The sequence below is a fragment of the Phoenix dactylifera genome, chromosome 1, assembly GCF_009389715.1.
Source record: "Phoenix dactylifera cultivar Barhee BC4 chromosome 1, palm_55x_up_171113_PBpolish2nd_filt_p, whole genome shotgun sequence".
NCBI lineage: Eukaryota > Viridiplantae > Streptophyta > Magnoliopsida > Arecales > Arecaceae > Phoenix > Phoenix dactylifera.
This window is the reverse complement of record NC_052392.1, coordinates 32,012,958-32,036,459: the sequence shown is the minus strand read 5'-3', so window position 1 is coordinate 32,036,459 and position 23,502 is coordinate 32,012,958. Positions and strand designations below refer to the sequence as shown.

General features: G+C 36.7%; 2 protein-coding genes and 1 long non-coding RNA gene across 12 annotated transcripts in view; 2 read left to right on the top strand and 1 right to left on the bottom strand.

Moving 5' to 3' along the window:
- LOC103706601 (protein PHYLLO, chloroplastic) overlaps window positions 1–2,707 on the bottom strand; it is a 114,680-nt gene extending 111,973 nt beyond the window's left edge. For 3 of the 10 annotated variants that reach the window (XM_039132125.1, XM_039132113.1, XM_039132118.1), the window contains exons 1-2: window positions 2,446–2,702; window positions 2,142–2,354 (exon numbers count right to left, since the gene is read on the bottom strand). In XM_039132125.1, the coding sequence (XP_038988053.1) occupies window positions 2,142–2,354; window positions 2,446–2,643 (411 nt within the window). In that variant the 5' untranslated portion in view covers window positions 2,644–2,702. Of the gene's footprint in view, window positions 1–2,141; window positions 2,355–2,445 lie in introns of those variants that run through there. The other 7 variants (XM_026804480.2, XM_039132111.1, XM_039132126.1 and 4 more) reach the window with 5 other exon arrangements.
- A 13,607-nt stretch (window positions 2,708–16,314) lies between these two features.
- On the top strand, window positions 16,315–17,753 carry LOC103717720 (aspartic proteinase nepenthesin-1-like). The gene has a single exon (XM_008806209.2). The coding sequence runs from the start codon at window positions 16,334–16,336 to the stop codon at window positions 17,711–17,713; it is 1,380 nt and encodes a 459-aa protein (XP_008804431.2). The 5' UTR covers window positions 16,315–16,333; the 3' UTR covers window positions 17,714–17,753.
- A 2,041-nt stretch (window positions 17,754–19,794) lies between these two features.
- On the top strand, window positions 19,795–21,025 carry LOC120112538. The gene is made up of 2 exons (XR_005514163.1): window positions 19,795–19,979; window positions 20,681–21,025. It is a non-coding gene; the product is annotated as an uncharacterized LOC120112538 (long non-coding RNA).
- The last annotated feature ends 2,477 nt before the right edge of the window (window positions 21,026–23,502 follow it).

Genomic DNA, 23,502 nt, shown 5'->3' with positions numbered 1-23,502 from the left:
TAGAAAGTTTGACATGAAGGATTTAAAAGAAGCCTATGTAATTTTAGGAATGAAGTTGGAAAGAACACCTAATGGAATTACTCTTAAACAAACCACTACAATAGAAAGGATGTGAAAAAAGTTTAATTATTTTGATTGTAAACCTATATCAATACCATATGATCTAAATATGCATTTGAAGAAAAATAATGGTGAGCTAGTATCTCAATTGAAGTACTTACAAATGATTGGATCATTGTTATACATAGCAAATAAAACTAGGTCTGATATAGCATATGCTATTAGGAGACTTAGTAGATATACTCATAATCCTAGCAAAGATCATTGGGTTGCTTTAGAGAGAGTCTTTAAATATCTTAGAGGAACCATGGAATACTCATTGTGTTATAAGTGATTTCCGAATGTAGTTGAAGGGTATAGTGATGCGAATTGGATAACAGACAATATGGATGTGAAGTCCACTTCAGGGTGTATTTCTTTTGGGTGGAGCAGCAATATCTTAGGGATCTAAGAAACAAACTATTATCTCTTGGAGTACTATGGAGTCATGACTTATAGCTTTAGATACAACTTGCTCTGAGGCTGAGTGGATTAAGAACTTGATGCTTGACATGCCTTTAGTTAATAAACCCATACCTGCCATTTCCATACATTGTGATAGTAAAGTAGTAATAGAGTTAGTAAGGCAAGCACATACCAATAAGAAAATGAATAGGCATTTGCAAGTGAGGTATAAATCAGTTAAAAGCCTATTGAATAAGAATATTGTGTCTTTGGAATTTATAAAGTCTAAGAAAAATATAGCTGATCAGCTGACCAAAGCTCTTTCTAAGAGAGCTGTCATTGACTTGTCGAGGGGGATGGGCTTAAGCCCATAAGGGAGTCACCTAGGGAGGTAACCCAACTTTTGTGATTGGAGATCCCATGAAGAAGGTTCAATGGGTAGAAACAATCCATATTGCGTGATTCATTTCAGCATTACTTTTAAGGAGAGAGTCTCCTGCTCATCCCTATGGCAATAGTGCTTTGATATCTGAGATTAAGGAAGGGTATTACCCTGAATGAGCCCGAGGCAGGCATACTCCTGCAGGATACAGGTCACATATATTCTTGGAGGACTCACCTAAATGAGAGTTGTCGTAAAGCTGCGACTGTGAGAATTGGGTTGTTCTCTAATAACTCTCATGAGAATCAAGATTCAGCGCATGGCCATAAATAGCGCTAACCTGCACCAAGTCTATATCAATCTATGTGTGTGACATGTTAAAATTTGGTCCAAAGGGTATAGTTCAAACTTAGTTCACTATGATCCTTCAGGTTCGAACTGTCGACACTAAGTGTAGGTTCAAGTCCGGAAGACACCTGCACTCATTGCATAGTATAAAATTGCCCAAATTTCTCTCTCTCTATATATATGTATATGATTTTATAAAGTTTTGAAACTTGTGGAGGACTGTTGGAATTTGAATGAGTTCTAAATGTTTTAAAGAGATGTAAATAAAAACAAATTGTAACCCCCAAATTTTTAAAAGAGTTGTTGTAATCTTTAAGTATTTCAAATTCTATTTGGAAGTTTCAAAACTTCCCATTATCTCTCATTATGGCCTTAATGAAGCCATAAGTATTCAACCGTTATGGTTGGATTACAAAAGGCCTATAAAGGAGCCATTCCTTGCATCTAACAAAAACACAACAAAAAAAAGTCTTCTTCTTGCTCTCATAATCTCTTCCTGCCTCCATTTTCTCTTTTACAATTACCTATATTATTTTATATTTTAGGCAACCGATATAGACTAGGTAATCTGCCTACTACAGACGTGCACTGTATATTAAGCCCGCTGTGAGCCGTTTGGGTTGTATCTTGGAGCCGTCGCTGACCGCCAATACCTGCACGTGGGGAGGCAACAACGGCTTTAGGACAGTGCGTCTCTTGGCGTGCCTCTCACACCTCACAGGCCAGATATTTTCTTACCACTATTTTATTATAATTGTTAGATTTTTTTATGTGATTTAAATATTTTATGAAGCATCTTGCTAGATCAACATTTATTATAATTGTTAGATTTTTTTTTATGTAATTTAAATATTTTATGAAGCATCTTGCTAGATCAACAATGCAATCAATAAATAAATAGCTGCACCTGAATCCTCAAAACACCGCTCCTCAAACATGGTGGATTCGCCTTGAGCTTCTCGATCGCCTCTTTAATCTTATCAAAACCCTCTCTGAGTGTGAGAGCGGGCGGAAGAGCTCGAGTCACAGAGAGCTCCACCGGCAAATCCATATCCCCCAGTTCCAAGAACTCATCAGCAGCAATCTCCAATCCACCATAACAACCATCCTCCGCATTAATCTAACAGCACAAATCAGAACCTTCGTAACCAGATAAAATAAAATCCAAGATTCACCGAGGCAATGCAGAAGGAGAGGAGAGGATTCGGCACCTGGAAATTTGGTTTCGACTGAAAAGGGAGAAGATTAGAGCGGCGCAGATTGAGATTTCCGAGAGATGACCGCCGCGAAGGAAACGAAGCTTTGGAGCGTATCTTGAGGCGGATGGATCGCGAGAGGGAGCGGAGATGGGGAATAGAGAGGGAAAGAGGGGAGGGTTTAGAGAGCCGGAGGTGATCGGCTCGCATCATCACTGGAAACAGGAGAGTGGAGCGGATAAGAAGTTGATATGGAGGGGGATAAGACTACCCCTAGTTTCTCAGGCAAGACGGATAAGATTACGGAGTTCAGTTGGGCCAACGCGCGGGAGACGTCTGCCGACCAAAAAAAAAAAAAAAAAAGCTTAAATACCCTTCTAAATATTGTATTTTGTATAAATATTTTTTAAAATTGATATTTCTCTGTATACCCTCGTCAAATACTGATTTTGCTATTCTATTTTTTATTATTATTGTTATGTTTACATATGTACCCATACCATAAAAGTTTCAATTTAAAATGACTAAAATATTCTTAATAGGCAGATATATAAAAAGAAACATTTATAAGACGATCGCGATGGAGAACAAAAAAAATTGTTTCAAAATTTTATTTTATTTTTAATTAAAATATATATAGTTTCTATTAATATTGTTAGAAGAACTATTATATTAGAAGCATTTATGCAAAAACAGCATTTTATGAGGGTTAAAAAATAAATATAAATTTAAAAAAAGTATTCATACAAATTTAAATTTTGAGAAAAATATTCATGCAAAAAAAAATAAAAAATTACATCAAATAGAACAGCGATGGCTCTGATTGGACCTTTGCAAGTGGTTCGATCAACAAAAGCAGTTTCTTGATTCGCTGTGAACGTTTGGAGAAGTTTATAATTTACAATTTTCTATTTTCTAACTCATTATTTATCTCCTGCCCTTCTCCCTATCATATTTCACTTTCTCATTTCTTTGACATTTTAATTTATCTGTCAAATATTTTTGGGTTGTCGGTGGGGTTGAAAAAGGAGATCTTTCTAAAAGCTGTTAGCATTTAATATTTGGAGACCATATAATACTTCAAAGTTATACAACAATTAACAATATTTATTTATCTTAAAATGTTAAATAATTATATAATATATTTCTTTTCTGCATAAGTATATATAATGATTGTTAATTATAATAATAAAATTATGTATAATATACTATAATTTTGTAATAGTGTAACAAATAATATTTTGATAATTAACAATATTATATACTACTGTTGATATTTGATATGTAATATAATATGCATTGAACGATATATATTATAATTACTATTATGTTTCTCTTTCATGCAAATGTATTACAATAATAAAATTATTAGTAATAGTAATATTGTTATGACATATTATACATATTTCCTCCTGAGTAATGTATGGGTGCTCATTTTATGGACACAAAGGGTTCCCCCACTGTATGTGTTGAGAGATATTGGTATAATTCCATATCCCAAGATCCGGGGTGTGTTGCAAGCGGATCCAGCATGCATAAACCGGTGGAACTGTCCTTAAGCAGGATTGCCCTAAGTTTTTTTTTTTTTTTGCCTATTTGTATTCTTCAAGCATGTAGGAAATTATATCCTACAACACCACATAGCAGGGCACCATGTGACGATGCACCATGCCAATTGTTTTGTCTCATTTTTATAGGATCCATTCATCATGCGCTCGCCGTGGATTGAAGCCCACAGAAACAAGACAAGATGATTGACGTGCTGCACCACCATATGGTGCACATAAACTAGGATATAATTTCTCCAACCATGCAAAAACCAGTGGAGTAGTCCTAGAAATATGTGCCACTCATTATTCGAATCAAATTAATCTAAATAAGTCAAAGAAACTTTTATGCTCAAATGATACCACATTCTTCTTTTACTTTTTGCTAGTAAATGACACAACAGTCAAAAAGATGATGATGTTTATTCACTGTACAACGTTGTCTTCCCTGTTAGTTGTCATTAAGTAGGCAGATTATATAGGTACGTAAATTTTTTACTCAATCTAAGTCATGTTGGTCATAGCGGAATTTACAAGAGAATAATATATTTGGTTTGTTCTCATGGTAAATAAATTAATTTTTGTTTATTTCTAACATTTCATCGAGAACCTCGGTTTTAATCACTAGTGTTTATCAATGGTTCTTGTTAACTAGAATCCTCTTTTGAAGATTCGTATGGTAGATGCATCGCGAGTTTATGTTATGATGGCAGAGATTAATTACCTTGCTAATGCATAAGCAAAGATGCTATCATATCTGAAATGTCTACATATAGGTAGGTGCAAGGTGATTCATGAGTTATCCATTTTTCTTTACTCCTTTTTCATGCAATGCCAGCTCATAACTTTTTTCATATGTGTTTCTTTTATTTTACCATCCCACAATAGTTTTGATGTTTCCAATTAAAAGTGAGTTAATTCATGAATCCTATTAGTTTTACTAAAATTGATGTAATACAGGGGACAGGATGAGAATCAAGTTGTCAGGGCCATGCATCAACATGGCAGCTATAAATTTGTTGTGCCATATCAACACATAAATTTGTGCTTCTTTGGCATGCACTTAAGCATAATATTAATCTACGCCAAGTCCATTGAATCACATGTTTAAGTTTGCTTCCATACTTGTTGTATATAGTGACAAAGGAGAAGAGGAGATACAAGATTGATCTATAGAAATCCATAATTTAAAAGAAAATCAATTCACATTCTACTTTGATATCCATAGTAAACAAGCTATTTATAAATTGTAAGGCATTCTTATCATCATCGTATCCCCATATTTGAAGGTGCCTACATTCTCACTGAAGATGAATGGCTACAATGCTTGCATGACTACACAAAATGTTGTCTTAATGTCTTGGAGACGGTGCTCTTTCCATGTGACCATGATGAAGAGCAAATCCTCTCATAGGTCAATGCTGAATTGAATATGCTTTATGTGATGAGCTCAAAAGTTCGTAATTAAGAACCACCATATGTTGATGAACATAAGCAATAGGCAAATTATACCCTATACTAGGTGCACCATATCAGCGGTGCACAATACCAATGAAAATTCTTGTTCCTATAGGCATTATTCATAATGTGGTCTCAAATTATTGCCCCTCTCGAATTGTTGCTATGGTGCACCGTTGACATAGTGCATCTGGTGTAGGATATAATTTCTCCAAACAATGGCCTAGTGTGGCTCTAATGCGAACCATGCATCCATTCTTTGAGCCCAACGAACCTAGCAAGATTCAACTACCTTTGTTCCAATCCCAGGCAACCATCCCTTAGCCAACTAAACAAACTATGATGGGCATACATCCGAAACCAATGCCGCCGCACCCATAAGTATCCTTAGCATATAAGAAGGATATCCTTGCCTTCGAGATATTTGGTTTCGCATCCGATAGCCATGGAATGCAGTTCATGAAGAACTTGTTTATTGGGTATGGACGTGAAAACAGAATTTCATCAACATTACCTCCAGCCATTTGGGCTACCCAATTCAAAACCTCTTTTTGATTCATCCTTCTTTTTCGAATGTACAAACTATTGGAAATAATCTATCTACTAAAATCCTATAAATATCTTTTATGTGATTTTACTATTTTATCTTCAATATTTAATTATAACTTTCTGTACACACTAAATAAATAAATTAAGTTTTGATGTCATTTGGTTTGAGGCACGCTATGAAAGGCTCTCTTTCTTTAGAGTAGAATTCACCCTGCCTAGGTGCAAACAGTTGATGACAGTCTACTTCCAAGATACAACGAACTACTTCATGTTTTTCTTGAAGCGCACTCTAACAAAAGAGAGTTAGGGCCAAACCCAAACTAGCCAAATCCTGATGCATTGAAAATTAGCAAATTTGATTGAAGCAAACTCTCTCAATTCTCTTATATCTGGACACAATCCTCTTCTCAAATGTTTATTAGGTGCACTTCAGTTCACTCACATAGTGCTCTCAATTCTCTTCTCTAATTTGGAGTTATTCGAATAGGAAGGGAATGTTTTGATGGATGGGAAGTACGTTCCCTTTTCTATTTATAGATGTAAAAGGATGAGTATGATTAGATGCTTAAGCATGCTTTCGTTGAATGCATCCTTTCACATAATCTATTCATTCATCAAGATTGTATCCCTTGGGATCACCACCGAATCAGATGTATGTTTTCATAAGAATGCATCATTTCATCTATGAAAGCCTCCAAAGAGTCTGTTTGTGAATCATCCCTTCAGAATGTCTTGTGAGAAGAGAAAGCGTCTCGACACTTCTTTTTAAGATACTGCATGAGAAATAATTGGAAATGTGTTCATAGAATTTCCGTAGAATTTTAAGAGAGAAGAAAGATAAAGATAGAAAATTAAATCTTATTTATGTAGAAAACCAAGTTGTTTAAGAGTCTAAGATAAGTTTTTATATTTAACTTGACTTATGTTTTGATAAATATTCAATATGAAATTCTAAAATCTCAAAATTTTGATTTAAATATTTTATTAATAAACCAACAAAAACATGATTTTATTATATTATGAAACAAACATGAACAAAATAATAGCCATGGGAAATAAAAGATTTAAAAGTGCATCTGCTTATTTGCAAATAATTGTGAAAAGTAGAGGAGTTCATGCTAGGAACAAACCCCACCATTGTTCTTCCATCTCTATTACATTGCATATACAGAGCAAGATTGATTCACTTCAAAATCCAAATAATGAGCATATCCATATCTCGAGTTTCAAAGATTAATAAGTGTTCTTGTAGCTCAAATTTTTAGATCCAGTGAATAAGACAATTCACATTTTAAATATTCAATGAAACTAATATCTCATGTACACATGTTTGAGTTAGAGTTCTTACGATTCAACAGTAAAAAAAAAGAAAAGGAAAAAATAAATCCATTTGCAGGTCAATATCTAATCAATGCTCGATGAGCATGGAAGAACCCACCTTGAAAAGCCCCTGAACTCAGGCAAGTCCCTAAGAGCTACCACTTGTTGATGGACATGAGTAGAGGAACACCGAAGTGAACCATGCATCAATTGCTGAAGCCCGAATAATTAAATGTTGGCAAGAACACAAATTGGCATGTCCAAATTGCAATGGCAAAAGGCATTCTCACCTTGGCTTGTTTTCATTTGCTCTCCTCTTTTATTCTGAATATCTTTGCTCTTTCAAACTGGTCAGGCCTAACTACCCTTTCATAACTTCATTTCACTTAGGGCTCGTTTGGTTCACAGGAAAAGAAGGGGGAAGTGTGGTCAACGTGAAAGTAATGAGATGCCTCTTATTTGGGTGGAGTTTTCAAAGGAGAGAAACGGAAAAATTGTATTCCCATGGGAATATGATTTCCACGTTTCATGAAAAAGTTACTTTTCCGGGAGCCGGAAATCACTCCGTTTTTATTTTTTTTCCAAAAAAGCCCTTTAGCATTAAAGAGACATTAAAGACCTAATTTTTATTAGGGTATAATAGGAATTACACATAACTTTTCCAGAAAAGTGGATGATCAACCAAAAATAAGCACTCTAAAAATCTGTCACTTTTCTATTGTTAACCAAACATACCAAAAGTACTTTTTTTATTGTCTAATGGATGTCATAGAGAATCAATAAGCCCTCCCCGACCCTCTGATGAACACTAAACTTTACCTCTCACATGCATTGATGGACGAGGGCTTCTCTCCCTCTGCTTCACCTCCTGTTATAGTATGGAAGCTTTTCTTTTTTGATGAGGTTTTGGATCCAATTTCTGAGGTTAGGGATTGGATTCATAGAGATAGGAGACATAATTCACATGGATATAGTAAGTCTCACCTGGGCTGCTTTAATGGTCGTCTTTACATTTTCCCTCTCACTCGTAGTATGGGGAAGAAGTGGACTCTAGGGGTACTACTAATTGAATAATCGATTGAGTGATCGAATTGTATCAATCGTTTAATTGATCGTTTTGCGAAACTAAAAAAAAAAAGATTCGTTTTCTTTTATTTTTATTTTATATAGTTAATATATGCCCATAGATTTCGTTGAAATTGTTCGTTTGGAAATTTTCCGAAAAGCTAATTATAGGTTCTTCTCTCCATCGGAACAATAGGGCCGTTATGCTTATTACTAAACTTGTTGAAGAGATGAAATAGAACCAAGGTCTATCTTTTTGATCAGAGGTTGAATCGATCATCAGAAGAAGAATTAGGCCAACCTTTTGGAAAGTAGATTGACTGTCTCTCCGCTTTCTGCGCAACCTTCCAGCTTGAAACTTCCTTATACATTACATGATGGGACCTTTCTTTTCAGTCATTTGACTTGCAGTCAAATTCCGCCTTCGGCTTCGATTCGTTATGCTCAGCAGCTCCAACAAGCCCTAAAGTTTCTTGCTGCCTCAAACTCTGCCAAGAAAGCGCTGCTTTACGTTTGATCCTATGTGCCCAGAGAACGCAATGCGTTCTCCACTTTCGGATCTCGCAAAGAGAAAACGTCTTCTTTCCGATGAGTTTCTCGCATCATCTTCTCAGAAATCTACTTCTCAAAAATCATATTCCTATGAGAAAAAAAACTTCCCTCGAACCAAATGAGCTCTTAAGTAAATTTGACTTGAAATGCAGCCTAATTCCTTTCCTTAAAAAAATTAGCATGCAAACCCACTTGCACTCGCACATGACCTATATTCTATAAAGTATAACCTTAGAGAATATGTAAGGCATAATGGTTGAATAAAACAGTATATTCTATAAAGTATAACCTTAGAGAATATGTGAGGCATAATGATTGAATAAAATTTTCCCAATAAAAAATCATTATTTCCAAAATAAGACAAACAGTACCAATATTATTAAATAATAAAGTAGTCCAATATAATTTTTCGAACATCAGTTGTATCAGATATTTTATTTTTTTTCCAACTCTCTCTAGTAAGTCCCAAATCTCAGTTGAGTGTTAAATGTCCTGTAGCTTAAAAAAAAAGGTTAGAAAATGGAGCTAACTAGCTTAGTAGGAATTCCCCCACGTACATGCCAATATAAATAATTAATAATTCATGATAATAAATAAAATTACCGGATCAATAATTAGAAGAATATAGTTATCATAGTATGCATAGTCCAGATTGATTAATATTTAAATTTTGCATCTATCACTCATCAAACTCAATATCTCAATCACACCGTCAATAACAATTTCTCTCAAAGTTGGTATCAACAAAACAATTTATTATCAAATCAGCAGGGTTGAGCTCATTGACACCCTGTGTTTACACAACAAGTGCTTTCAGTTATCTTCACAGCTTTGGATTAGCCACAATCACACATCATGATGCTATCGCAGGTTTAGCAAGAGCATGGCCTTGAAAAGTCCTAGAATATCGGCCCAGTTTCCAGCCTATTTTGTCGCCAAAGATAGACAAACCAAGCTTTTTTTTATTTTCATTGTTCACATTTATAAAAGGGAAAAAATATAACAAATATAGAGAAAAAAGTCATTTAGAGTAGCGGATAGGATGCACCCATGCATGACTAAGGAGGATCATTGGATGTTATATATATATATAAGGTGATATATTCTTGTTTTCATCAAAAGGAAAAAGCAAGGCCTTTCTGGTCTTGTCAAGTTAACTTATGTACTTTAGTCACTCCTACAATAAAACATGCAATGAAGGAACAACATCTCTTGTCCGTACTTTCAAGATTAAGTTTTTATCTAAGAGATTTTCAAAATGTTTTAATTAAAATAGTGGACTTGTTGTAGGATGAACTTACTTGTCATGAGATGTTAGAGGAAGGTCTTGGGCACCATAGATTGGTTTTGATGTGGATCAACGATCACTACAGTTTGGATCAAAGAAGGGCTTGGATCATGTAGTCGATACGGTATTAACACTAAGGAATTATGCAATTTTGCTCCATGCAAATCATGGATGGGGTTTAATCAGGTTTGATGAATAAGACCCCCAAGAGCTATGCCAATCCCCTTATGGCCTATTGGATTGATAACTATGGGCTCGTTTGGTTTACGGGAAGCATTTTCCCTCCTAGGAATATGATTCCTGGGAAACAAATTCCTAGAAAGAGGATGCCTAGGAAAATACTTTTGGCATGTTTGGTTGACCATGGAAAAGTGACAAATTTTTAAAGTGCTTATGTTTGGTTAGCCATTCACTTTCCTAGGAAAGTTATATATAATTCCTATTATGCCCTTAATAAAAATTAGGTTTTTAATGCCTCTTTAATACTTCTTTAATGCTGAAGGGATTTTTTGGAAAAAAGTAAAAATAAAGTGATTTCCGCCTCATGGAAAAGTAACTTTCCCATGTTTCTAATGGGAAAGACTTTTCCATGAAATATGGAAATCATATTCCCATGGGAATACAACTTTCCCTTCTCTCTCCTTTGAAAACTCCAACCAAACAAGAGGCATCTTATTACTTTCCCGTTGACCACACTTTCCCTCCTTCTTTTCTCGTGAACCAAACGAGCCCTATGTGGATTGTGGAGCATTTTTTCTCTTGTACTACAACTAAGTGCAGTTCATATAGAGATTCAGATAATGGTCTACTTCACCCATTCTGTCATCCATGAATAGTTGCAGCCGGTAGTTACTAAACCTAGATCAGAGACTAACCTAGTCAAGGAGTTGAATCACTAGGTCATTGATCCAATTGTTAGATCAATTGGTATAGTTATAATTAAATATACCAAATAAAAATAAAAAAATATAATATAAAAATATATTATTTTTGGAAGTCACTAATGAATGTAAGAAGTTTTATTAAAAAAGAAAAAAAGTATTCCATTCCTCGGTTAAGAGAGATGTACGGTCTAATGAGGCTACTACGAAATATTTACTTATAGGTGGGGCAAGCTCTTCTATTCTGGTTCATGATTTTTTTTAGCTATATGGTTTATCTGGGGGAAGATCGAGCTTCAAAAAAAAGTGAATGGTCTTATCAATACACAAATGTATAGGTGATGCCCATGCCCCTAGGAATTCGGGTCTCTCTAGTTTTACTGGTATCATTTTCGAATTTTTGCGTGAATCTAGATAGAAATTGAGGAAAGAAAGTTTTCGAATCACTGACTCAGGCCCATTGTCGAATCCTACTCAGCAGAATATAAACAGGCTGATCTGGTCTTTCACAATAAAGTGACAAATGGAACTGCTATGAGACGACTAATTAGCAGATTAATAGATCATTTCGGAATGGCATATACATCACACATCCTGGATCAAGTAAAGACTTTGGGTTTCCAGCAAGCCACTGCTACATCTATTTCATTAGAAATTGATGATCTTTCACACGCATAAAAAAAGAAAAAAATCACTAATCGTTTAAACAAAAGGAAAAGTATTTCAATCAAAAAAAAATATTCCTTTCTAATATTTTCTCAAGGAAATTGCGATGATGGCACTGGATGAATTGGGCCGTTTGAAATGCATGGAGTTAATTCTGACAACATTCAAATGGTGAGTACAGTTTATGGTCATCGTCATCACTTGCCTTCAAAATGACTAAAGGAGCTGTTGCCTTGCAAATGTTCCGTTGGTTTGGCAGATATTCTATTTTGCATTTAAAAAAGTTTCATGGTCCATCATATATGTGGAGAGATATAGTTTTTATGTTGCCATGTATCTGCTCTTTATCTCTATATCTCTGTACCTATTTTATGAATAAAAGAGAGAAAATTAATCAGCCTCCCTCCAAAATTTAGGAAAATTAGAAGAAAAATCGTAAAAAAATCATCTAAGATATCCAAAAGGATTTTAAGAAAAACAAAAGTTAGCTAATATGTTAGAGTTATCTTAAGTATGCTAAAGTTTCTAAGTATATTATATCAAACCAAATATGTTATAACTAAATCACTACACAAAAAAAATATGGGAACGAAAAATTATTTTCCTTCTAAATCACTACACAAGCAGTTTACTACACGAGCGTGGTGCCCATATAGCAGATGGTAACGAGCATACCAAAGGTGAAGCATGTGAAGCTTGTCACCAACCTCTTAGAGCAAGCGTAGAGAAGAATTATTTGATGATCTCTAGCCTTTTTCCCTTTAATTTTTCTATGTTGCTTGGATTTTTATTATTCTTTTAGTTTTGTGCACTTACTTTGGGTGTTTTCTCTAATGAAATAGAGATGGTTGAAGTGTTATGGGTATAAGCGAATGGAAATGAGAAGCATAAAGTTTAAAACTGGATTGCTATATTAATAGTTCAACATTGATGTTTTTGTGAACTCAAGACTAACTGTTGTGTTGGCACTGGCACTATGACAGCTTAACTTTATTCAACTTATCTATTTTTTTATTAGTGTGAGATATCAACTTTAATTTTAACCTTTTTTTAAAATTAATTCTACTCATATATCTACAGTGTTACCATAGGTACTATGTGAGCTTAACAATATTCAACTTATCTATATTTTTGTTAATGTGTGATATCAACTCTAATTTTGACCTTTTTTTCTTGGTTCTACTCATTACATATATTGGAACTACTTAGATCAGATCTAGCATATTTGTATTTTTTTATTTACCATGTTTTCTTGAATATTTTTCTTAATTAGTGGAATTGGGAAAGCTCAGTTAGGAGTACGAGACAAAGACATACTCTCTTGCCCAGGATAAACTAGTCAAGGTGAGTCATGCATGTCAAAGTTGGATAGAGCACTTCCTTTTTATTTTGTGCAGATATAGAAGGATATTTGGCACCAAAGCTATGGAAGCATTCAAAAGTCATCTGATTACATGAGATTGGTTCCCATTCTCGATCAAGCCCCTTATGGGATGGTTATTTTTTTTTTTTTATATATTTTTTTGTATTTTGGGAAGGTTTTCTTAATTTTTTTATTAATTTTAGGAAGTAATAATTGGTCAGGGTTATTAGAAAAATCATCAGGGATGGATATCCAAATATTTTACCCATCCCCAAACTAATGAACGAGATGGTTTTAACCTTGGGGATGGTTTTGGTGGTGGGTTTAAAAATTAAAAACAGTTATGTTTTAGTTTTGGTTATGGTATGGTGATTCTCTGACCCAAAATTAAACTTGACACTAACCCCAGAACCTAAACCGAAACTAAACATACCTGATATTTAATACCCTTAATACCTTTTGTTTTTAGAGTAAATCCTAATAACTAAGCCCACAAGAATGGCCATTAGATAATCGTAGTCCTCTACTCCATTCAATCTGGACCATCCATAGCCACATTGCTACAAACTCAAACATGAAAAGAGAAGGTTTTTTTATGCTCTGCCTCTCTTGGTTCTTCTTCTTCGAGTTTCCATCTGTGGCTCCACCTCTAAAAAAACCCTAACTTTGCCTTTCGTCATAACCAGGACCTCTCTTCGCCTGTGACCATGACCTCTCTTCACTAGTTAGCTCACCTCCTGCCTTCTCCCTCCAATCTCCACCTTGTGGGACCACCAGATGGTCGCCTTTCTCCTCCTCCTTCCAGCATCTCCTCCACCCCCGTTTAAAAAAAAGTTGATAGTTTTTGATTTTTTGGGTTTGGTTTTGGTTTTGTAGGTTTTCTGGTGGCAGTTATGGTTTTTTATTTCAAAAGTTATTATTTATTTCTAAATCTTTTAAAATTTTAAAGTTAAATATTTTTCATTTATGAGTTTCTCTGTGCCTTTCATAAACCGGCGTCAATTTGGGTGATTGCACAGCTTGCAGTCTTCCGAATTCTCCAAATGATAAATGACCCTATTTATTTTCTTCTCTTTCTCGGCATGCTACTGACTTCTCAATCATTTGGCTACCATAGTCACCGGCCCCTTAAACCCCCAGTATAGATTTATTGCAAATCTCAAACCTTCTAATTTCATCAACAAACAAGATAGAAAGAGAGAATCACAATAAAACCCCATCAAGTTTAATAACAATCCATCAAAGAACCGGTCAAATAGAAGGCTAGAAAGAAAACATAAATTCTAAATTCAGCTGATTCAATAGAGATCAAAGGTAAAACGTAAAGATAAAACAAGTCATTCTGAAAAGCATAATAATCATGGTCTGTGATCTAATTATGTAGAGGAGGAGAACAGGTTATTTTGACTTCAAAAATTGAAAGAGTAGCCATAGATTAAGAACCAAAGTCCAAAGGTCAAGAAGAAGAATTATTGCATACATCTAAAATGCCACAAATGACTAATTAAATGGACCAGTAACTCTCTGTTGTAGTTGTGGAATTATCAATTGCGATCAAAGGGCATTGTCAAGATGAGTCCTTCTAGTCTTTTCAAAATCGATTAGGTGATGATGTTGATATCATAAGGCAGGATGATGATCTTTTTCAATATAGCTGTGAGAAAGCAAAGAAGCTATCAGACATACAGCCACATAGAGGACAAAAAGAGGAGGAGAGCTATGCATAGCAGAGCCTCGCAATTTTACTATCTTTTTATTTATTTCATAGTACATAGTGAGGGTGCATCTATGGCCACTTCTGTCTAAAAGTGCAGAACCTATGCACATGGCAATCTATTATTTGGAAGATTTGGTGGACTGCAAAGTTGCATGGTACATTTAATCCGCACCCCTCAGACAAAGATTAAGGAATTGCATGTATTAGCTTATGCATTTAATGATAAAGAGAGAAGTGTGCCTATGAGATTTTCTTGGCAATTTCTAGTAATCTTTAAGTGATTCAAAAACTAAATACAAAATCTATTCTTTCTAACTTCATTTAATCTTGATAGGTAAGTTGTTAATTAAACAATCTATCAATAGCAAGCTCATGCCATTATCTTATCACCAATTTCTAGAAGCGCAGAACATATGCACATGGCAATCTATTATTTGAAAAATTCGGTGGACTGCAAAGTTGCATGGTACATAGAATCTGCACCCCTCATACAAAGACTAAGAAATCGCATGCATTAGCTTACGAATTTAATGATAAAGAGAGAAGTGTACCTATAAGATTCTCATGGCGATTTCTAGTAATCTTCAAATGATTCAAAAACTATATGCAAAATCTATTCTTTCTAACTTCATTGAATATTGATAGGTAAGTTGTTAATTACACAATCTATAAATAGCAAGCTCATGCCATTTTTTTATCACCAATTTTTAGAAGTACAGAACCTATGCACGTGGCAATCTATTATTTGGAAGATTTGGGGGACTGCAAAGTTGCATGGTACATAGAATCCGCACCCCTCAAACAAAGACTAAGGAATTGCTTGTATTAACATATGCATTTAATGATAAAGAAAGAAGTGTACCTATAAGATTCTCATGGCGATTTCTAGTAATCTTCAACTGATTCAAAAAATAAATGCAAAATGTATTCTTTTTACCTTCATTTAATCTTGATAGGTAAGTTGTTAATTACACAATCTATAAATAGCAAGCACATGCCATTATCTTATCACCAATTTCTGGAAGTGCAGAACCTATGCGCATGGCAATCTATTATTTGGAAGATTTGGTGGACTGCAAAGTTGCATGGTACATAGAATATGCTTATGCATTTAATGATAAAGAGAGAAGTGTACCTATAAGATTCTCATGGCGATTTCTAGTAATCTTCAAGTGATTCAAAAACTATATGAAAAATCTATTCTTTTTAACTTCATTTAATCTTGATAGATAAGTTGTAAATTGCACAATCTATAAATAGCAAGCTCATGCCATTATCTTATCACTGATTTTTAGAAGTGCAGAACCTATGCACATGGCAATCTATTATTTGGAAGATTTGATGGACAGTAAAGTTGCATGAAAAGGGTATCTCCTCATCTACTCTTCATAGATTAGGGTATTCAATGCACAAATATGTATAAATCTTAAGATCATGCAATAATCTCATCACCAATCTATAGTTTGGAGAAGGAAAAAGAGAAGTGGGAGAACCCAAATGGTTAAGGTCTGGCATATCCTCATCCTGTTATGTGTTTCCACCTTATCGCAATATCCTTCAATCGTGCGGTCTCTACAGTTGAAACTGGTACATAGGGATTCCATCCATTCTCCCCTCTATCCTGGAAACCTCACAAACAAGGAGAGACTAGAACGTTTGTACAACTACTCAACCGCCGGAGAAGAGTTGTATGAGACCATGCTGTTGCAATCCAATTACAGCGAAGATGCAATCCGGCCATTTGTTAAACCTTCCCGTATTACCTACATGGTGGAACTCACCGTGGGCACCCATCCAGGGAGCCAAAACCCAAAGACCTTTCACTTGATCTTGGATGTTGGCAGCAGCCTTGTATGGCTCCAGTGCGAGCCATGCAGTAATTGCTGGAGCCCGAAGGAGGGACGATTTGATCCGGAGAAAGACTCCACATCCTTTGCCTCGGTTCCATGCAACCATCCATTATGTGGCTTGAGCAAACCCGGATGGGCATGCATCCAAAACCAGTGCACCTATGCCCAAAGTTATGCCCAGCGTGCGACCTCAAAAGGCATTCTCGGCCTCGACACCTTTGGTTTCGCCTCCGACGGCAATGGGATGGAGAAAGTTGACGGATTGGTCTTTGGGTGTGGCCATGACAACAAAGGCTTTATTCAACCACCAGAAGTTGCAGGCATCCTCGGCCTCAATGCGCAGCCAATATCGCTGACGAGCCAAGTCCAGCAGCAAGTTGGAGGGGCCAAGTTTTCGTATTGCCTCCCATCCTCCAACGATGCTGTAAGTCGTTTAAGGCTTGGTCGTGATGCTGATCTCCAAGGGCCTGACGTGAAGACAGTCCGTTTCATCCCGACCCCTGGCTCGACGAGCTACTACCTCCCTTTGGTGGATGTCAGCGTGGCCAACGAACGTATTGGGTTTGAGGCCAATGCTTTCCAACCGATAAAGCAGGGAAGGAGCTATCAGGGGGGATTCATCATTGACTCCGGGGCTGCCGCCTCCTCCTTCATGGGCTCTGGACCGAATGGTGGACCATTTGAGCGGGTTAAAAATGCATTCAAACATTACTTCGAAAGCCATGGGCTAATTGATCGCTCGGGCAGCAGTCGCATCTTTGAAGTATGCTACAGTAGCCAGGCGAACCAAGGTGGTCAGTTTTCAGAATATCCAACCATGGCGTTCCATTTTGATAATGGGAATGATTTAGTTGTGCACCCAAATGACCTCATTATTCAGGACAACGGCTTTTTCTGCGTTGCAATACGACGCACGCCTGGAATAAGTGTTTGGGGAGCGTACCAACAGCATGACTACAAGATCTCATTTGACAACGAAAACAAGATGCTGTCGTATGTTCGAGCAAATTGCAACCACGATGGGTAGTAGTATTTTGTGATGCGATGGTGTCTTCTACCTGTTTATCATGTTATTTTAGCTCAATATATAAAAAGAAGCATTGCTTACTTGCATTAAGGACATGCTTTATAACAAAAACATAATTTATATCTACCATTTAGAATTATGAATTATATAAAGAAAATTCCTGGAGTTAAGCACTCAAAAAGTTAGGCTCCAGACAGAAGCCTTCGGAATCAGTACATGTGCACACTTCAAGCTAGAAGCCTCCATATCTCTTCCCTATCTCTATACCCACTAAACAGAAAGGAGAGAGAAAACTAAACCCCTCTCCAAAATTTAGAAAAAATTAAAGAAAAACATAAAAAAATCTACTCTACGTACTTATTTAAAAAAATAAAATATCCAAAAAATTAGATTCAAGTTAGGTTTTTAGTTTAGTGGGACTCTTCAAAAAGGAAATCCCATTAAAATTTCCCACATTATTTTTAGTTTTTTGCTGGTTTGCATGCACAAAGTTTTCCACTCAAAAATAAATTCCATGCGCATGTGCAAAAAAAGGAAAGGAATTTTTCACATGCTTATGCACAAAAGAAAAAAATGCACACATGCACAAAGAAATTTAATTTTGAAATAGAGTTACTTTAAAAAGCCAATAACTATCTTTTCAACAAAATATTGGTCATTCAGAGTCCATAAAAAAAAATTCAGTAACCTTTCATGAATATGTCTCTTCAAGCACAACATTACAAGAAAAATTCAAAATAAATTGTGGTGATTTTTCTTAATTATTTTAGAAAAATTCGTATTTAGATTATTTTCTTAAAAATATTGGTCATTTAGATGCCACTCACAAAAAAATATAAATTTAGAGTTATTATAGAAAGCCGTTAACTACACTACAAGAAATGTTGGTTTTCCCGACTGAATTTTCCCGACGCTAGGAGAAAGCGTCGGTAAAGTTTGGCTCAGCGCCAACCTTTGCCGACGCTTTGTATAAGCGTCGGGAAAATTCAGTCGTCATAGTCCATATTTAAAGAAAGATGGTACTTTTGCCGACGCTTATGATAAGCGTTGGCAATTTAAAGAATAAACGACGCTTTTAAGCGTCGTCATAGTCCATGTATCCAACTGACGATGGGAAGCGTGGGAATTGGTTATAGGGCGACGCTATTACGCGTCATTGTTCTTCCAGACCTACAACGACGCTTATAAGCGTCGTCGAATCCCACCACACCACCCTAACCAGCGACCGACCCCGATCGAGCCCTTATTTCTCCTCTCCGGCGCTGCTCGAGCTTCCGTGTTGCTCCTCTCCGGCGCTGCCCTAGGTTCCATCTTGCTCCTCTCCGGCGCTATCATCACTTCCGTCTTGCTCCTCTCCGGTGCCGGCCGTCCGACTCCAACCCCTTCTCCTCCTCCCTCCTCTCCGGCGCCGATCGACCGACCCCAACCGAGGTATTTTTCTCCTCCTCCCTCCGCTCCCTTCTTCTCGCTTTTTCTCCTCCTTCTCCGCCTCCTTCTGCAAAGCTTCCGTGTTGCCGAACGACCGACCCCAACACCCCTTGGGCCTTTGAGAGGAAACAAAGGGGAAGCTGGTGAAGCTAATTTTAGGGCTCGTTTGGTTCGCGGAAAAAGAAGGGGGGAAAGTGTGGTCAACGGGAAAGTAATGAGATGCCTCTTGTTTGGTTGGAGTTTTCAAAGGAGAGAGAAGGGAAAGTTGTATTCCCATGGGAATGTGATTCCCACATTTCATGGGAAAGTCTTTCCCATGAGAAACATGGGAAAGTTACTTTCCCATGAGGCGGGAATCACTCCATTTTTACTTTTTCCCAAAAAGTCCCTTCAGCATTAAAGAAGCATTAAAGAGGCATTAAAAATCTAATTTTTATTAAGGGCATAATAGGAATTATATATAACTTTCCTAGGAAAGTGGATGGCCAACCAAACATAATCACCTTGGAAATTTGTCACTTTCCCATGGTCAACCAAACATGCCAAAAGTACTTTCCTAGGCATTCTCTTCCTAGGAATTTGTTTCCCAGGAATCATATTCCTAGGAAGGAAAATGCTTCCCGCGAACCAAACGAGCCCTTAGGGTTTTTTGGGCCACGGTAAGGGTATCGTTTGCTTTCACTTCGCTGCTCCCCGCATTCCCATACCCAATCTCACCACCCTTCTTCCTCCCTTCTTTCAATCTTCGCAGGATTACAGTGGATCGATCCAGAGGCGTCACCAGTGGCTGGATTCCGAAGCTAATTACCACATCGGAGCTGTTGGGGTCAAATATCAGGTGCAAATTTCATAGATTTGATTTTTTACTTTCGCGGGATTATGCCAAATATTACCACATCGGAGCTGTTGTTTTTTATCAATTTTAATGCTTTCTCCTGTGCCAGAAAAAGCTATTAGACTGGTTTAGTGTTGACAATGGATTTTGTTCTAAATTTTCTTATAGAATTGGGTTTTGGTTTGCTGGTATTTCTCATGCTTTATCCAGTTCATATATTTTTACTTGATATACTAGATTAGTATCACCTGATGGTCTGAGATTAGTGTTGAAACTTCCAGGGAACAACATCTTCATACTTGTGGGGCTCAATATGCTGATAATGCGAGTCAATGCACAAATCCAATAATAACACCTAAAAGGCTAAAACCTTGACACCGGGCCCCTTCCTTGCAGAGCCATATGTAGCCTTCTTTATGCACAAATGTAATCTATAGTGGTTCTTTGCCACATTAAACATGTGTTACTCCTAAGCTTTCACTGGTACCTGTTTCTTTGTCCATCGCCTATTTTACCCAACAGGCAAGCTTTAATTGGTGGAATCGTGAATCCCTTTATCCCAATCTTGCCATGACCACCATGACATTGTCATGTTTGCTACCCCATCTGGCATGTATACGTTGGAGTGGTAACATGGCATTTACAGCTTTTCGCATCTATTGACTGATCTGTTTTAATAATTTATCCATTTTGTGAACATGCAGGTGAAGAGCTACTGGTTGAACTCTGATGGTGCAGATGTGGTCTTCCATATGATTGATAATTTTCTTATCTAGTCTTCTGATAAATTTTGCGGTTCTCAATTGGCAGGCCACAAACTCATTCTGGTGTGTAGAACACTGATGCAAGTACATTTATTCTAAAAATCTCGACCTTGTAGATAAATAATTGTCCTGTGTATTAGTTGCGCAATTTTGATTTGGTTATAATTCTTCATTCATACACCGCCTAGGGAATCTGGTAACAAGAAACTGTAGATTTTCTTAGTAGGTGGAATTATCTTGTAATAGAATTCATCATTTTATATCTTAGGAAGAAATTTCCTACAAGTGACTCCAGCTCCCCTGGCATCATGAATGAAAGCCATTTCATATTTTTTTATTTAATACCGCCATTGTCATGTGGACACTGTATGAGGCTTTAACCTAATTAGCATGGCGCTGGAAACTAAAATGTGGTATTGAAGGTGTGTGCTCTGTATTCATTTTATATCTTAGGAAGAAATTTCCTACAAGTGCCTCCAGCTCCCCTGGCATCATGAATGAAAGCCATTTCATGTTTTTTTATTTAATACCGCCATTGTCATGTGGACACTGTATGAGGCTTTAACCTAATTAGCATGGGGCTGGCAACTAAAATGTGGTATTGAAGGTGTGTGCTCTGTACTCATGTGAGAATGGCAGCCGGATTACGTAGTCTTGCATTCATGCTGTTCGCAGGTTCTCTTTTGCATCCCTTGGTTTTTGGTAATGAAAGACCTTTTGCCTGAAGGGGAACTGGGGAAACAAAATATTTGCATTTTGAAAATCCAAAAAGAAAATGTAATTATTGAAAAAAATTAGTATCACCTGATTAGGATGGATGTTGAATGAGAATGTAGTTTCTAATGGTAAGTAAAATTTATCATTTAACCAAGTATTATATTCTCTTTTATTAGCCCTTTATTTAGTATAAATTTATTATTTAACCAAATATTGATTCTTTTTTGTGCATACCAGGTAACAATATGCCCCGAGGGAGACGATTTAGAGATGTGGAGTTCCAGCATTCTCAGGTGGGATCTACTTCTGAGCAGTCCCAGCAGCCATGTGAGCACCAGCAGCACGAGTCAGGATCTCAGCACGAGCCTCCTGCTGATTGTCCGGAGGATGAGCTCCGGATCCAGGGTAATTCGATTTAAAGTTCATATTTTATGTTCATATTTGTCTTCAACTTTTTAAGACTTTTTAATTTTAATAGATGGACAAGGGACGGTGAGGACGAGACGGGGACCCACTCAAGCAAAGGATGTGTGGAAGCTTCCTCCGAGTGAGAAGATCATCATCCGATGCAACGAATTGGGGCAGCCCATCAATAAAGCTGGAAGTCTTCTATCAAGCTTTTTAGGATCGGTTGCACGCAAGGGTCAGCTGTGTCCGCTCAACTATACGAAGTGGAATGACATGCTTCCTTCGTATAAGGTTGAGCTTCTTAGACTTATACAGGTAATGAATTGAATTTATTCTTTTTAATTCGACACCTCCTGTATATTAATTTGCTTAGTATCATAATTTTATTTTAGATGTTTAATATTATTATAACATTCTGAATCTTGTTGTAGGATAAGTTTGTACTCCCTCCAGAGAGCCATGATTGGGTGCTAAAGTCCCTCAATCGCAAATGGAAAGAATATAAAGCAAAATTGAAGACGGACTTCAAGCGCGAGGGTATGACAGAGGAGGAGGTTGCTCTTGTGACTCCTGATGTATACCCTCAGCAGTGGAGGGAGCTTGTTCACTACTGGTTTTCTGAAAGAGGACAGGTCACGTATATTGTTTCAATATTTTATATTATATTTATTATTAATATAGATTGCGAATATATACATTGAATCATATTATACTGTGTGCTTTTATTTTGGCAGACATATTCTAATATTGGCAGAGCTGCACGAGCATCTCAAGCAGTTCCTCATACTTCAGGCTCGAAGAGTTATGCGAGACGTAGAAATGAATTCGTCAGTTCTTTTGAAACTATTTGACATTTTACTAACATATAGCACGTATCATGATATATAGTTTGCCAATATACTTTCCGTATGTGTAGATGGTAGAGCATGGAAGGGAGCCTGGTGAGGTAGAGTTTTATAAGATGACCCACACTCACCGAGATGGCAGCTTTGTCCGGGACGAGTCGAGAGATATAGTTGTATGTATTCATTTTTTATTTGTTCAGAATTTTCTTATTAATTTTACTTCTTTTAAAATATTAATGTGACTGTTTTTTTTTCTTGAGAGAGATATAGGAAAGAGCTACAACTCTTATTTCAGAGCGCGTCGGGGAGTCATCATCATCCGACGCGGCCAGTCGCGTCGAGGCTCAGGTCTATGCTGAATTGATGGGCCCAGAACGCTATGGTCGCGTGAGAGGTTACGGTGTCGGAGTTACCCCCACTCAGCTGTCTGCAGTGAGCCGATATACCCAAGATGCCAGACAAGGTACTAGCACTGCAGAGGTTTGTAGTTTGAAGACAGAGATGGCACAGATAAAGCAGTCATATGAGACAAGGATAGAGGAGATGAGGCAGAGTCATATGACTGATATGGCGGAGTTGAAGCAAAGCCAAGAGTTGAAGATACAATCTTTGCAGGACCAGCTTGACCATATTTCATCCTTTTTGCAGAGATTTGCTCCTCCGGTACATAACTAAATCTATTTGAATATTTTATGTAATTATAATGTATTCTTGTATGAGCGTGATGACTTTCGTATTTTTAGTTTCTAAAATATTTTTTTTTCTTGTAGGTTGATGATACTTCATCTACTC

Coding starts and splice junctions, on each gene's coding strand:
- LOC103717720 (XM_008806209.2), top strand. CDS start 16,334: ATGGTTAAGGTCTGGCATATCCTCATCCTGTTATGTGTTTCCACCTTA.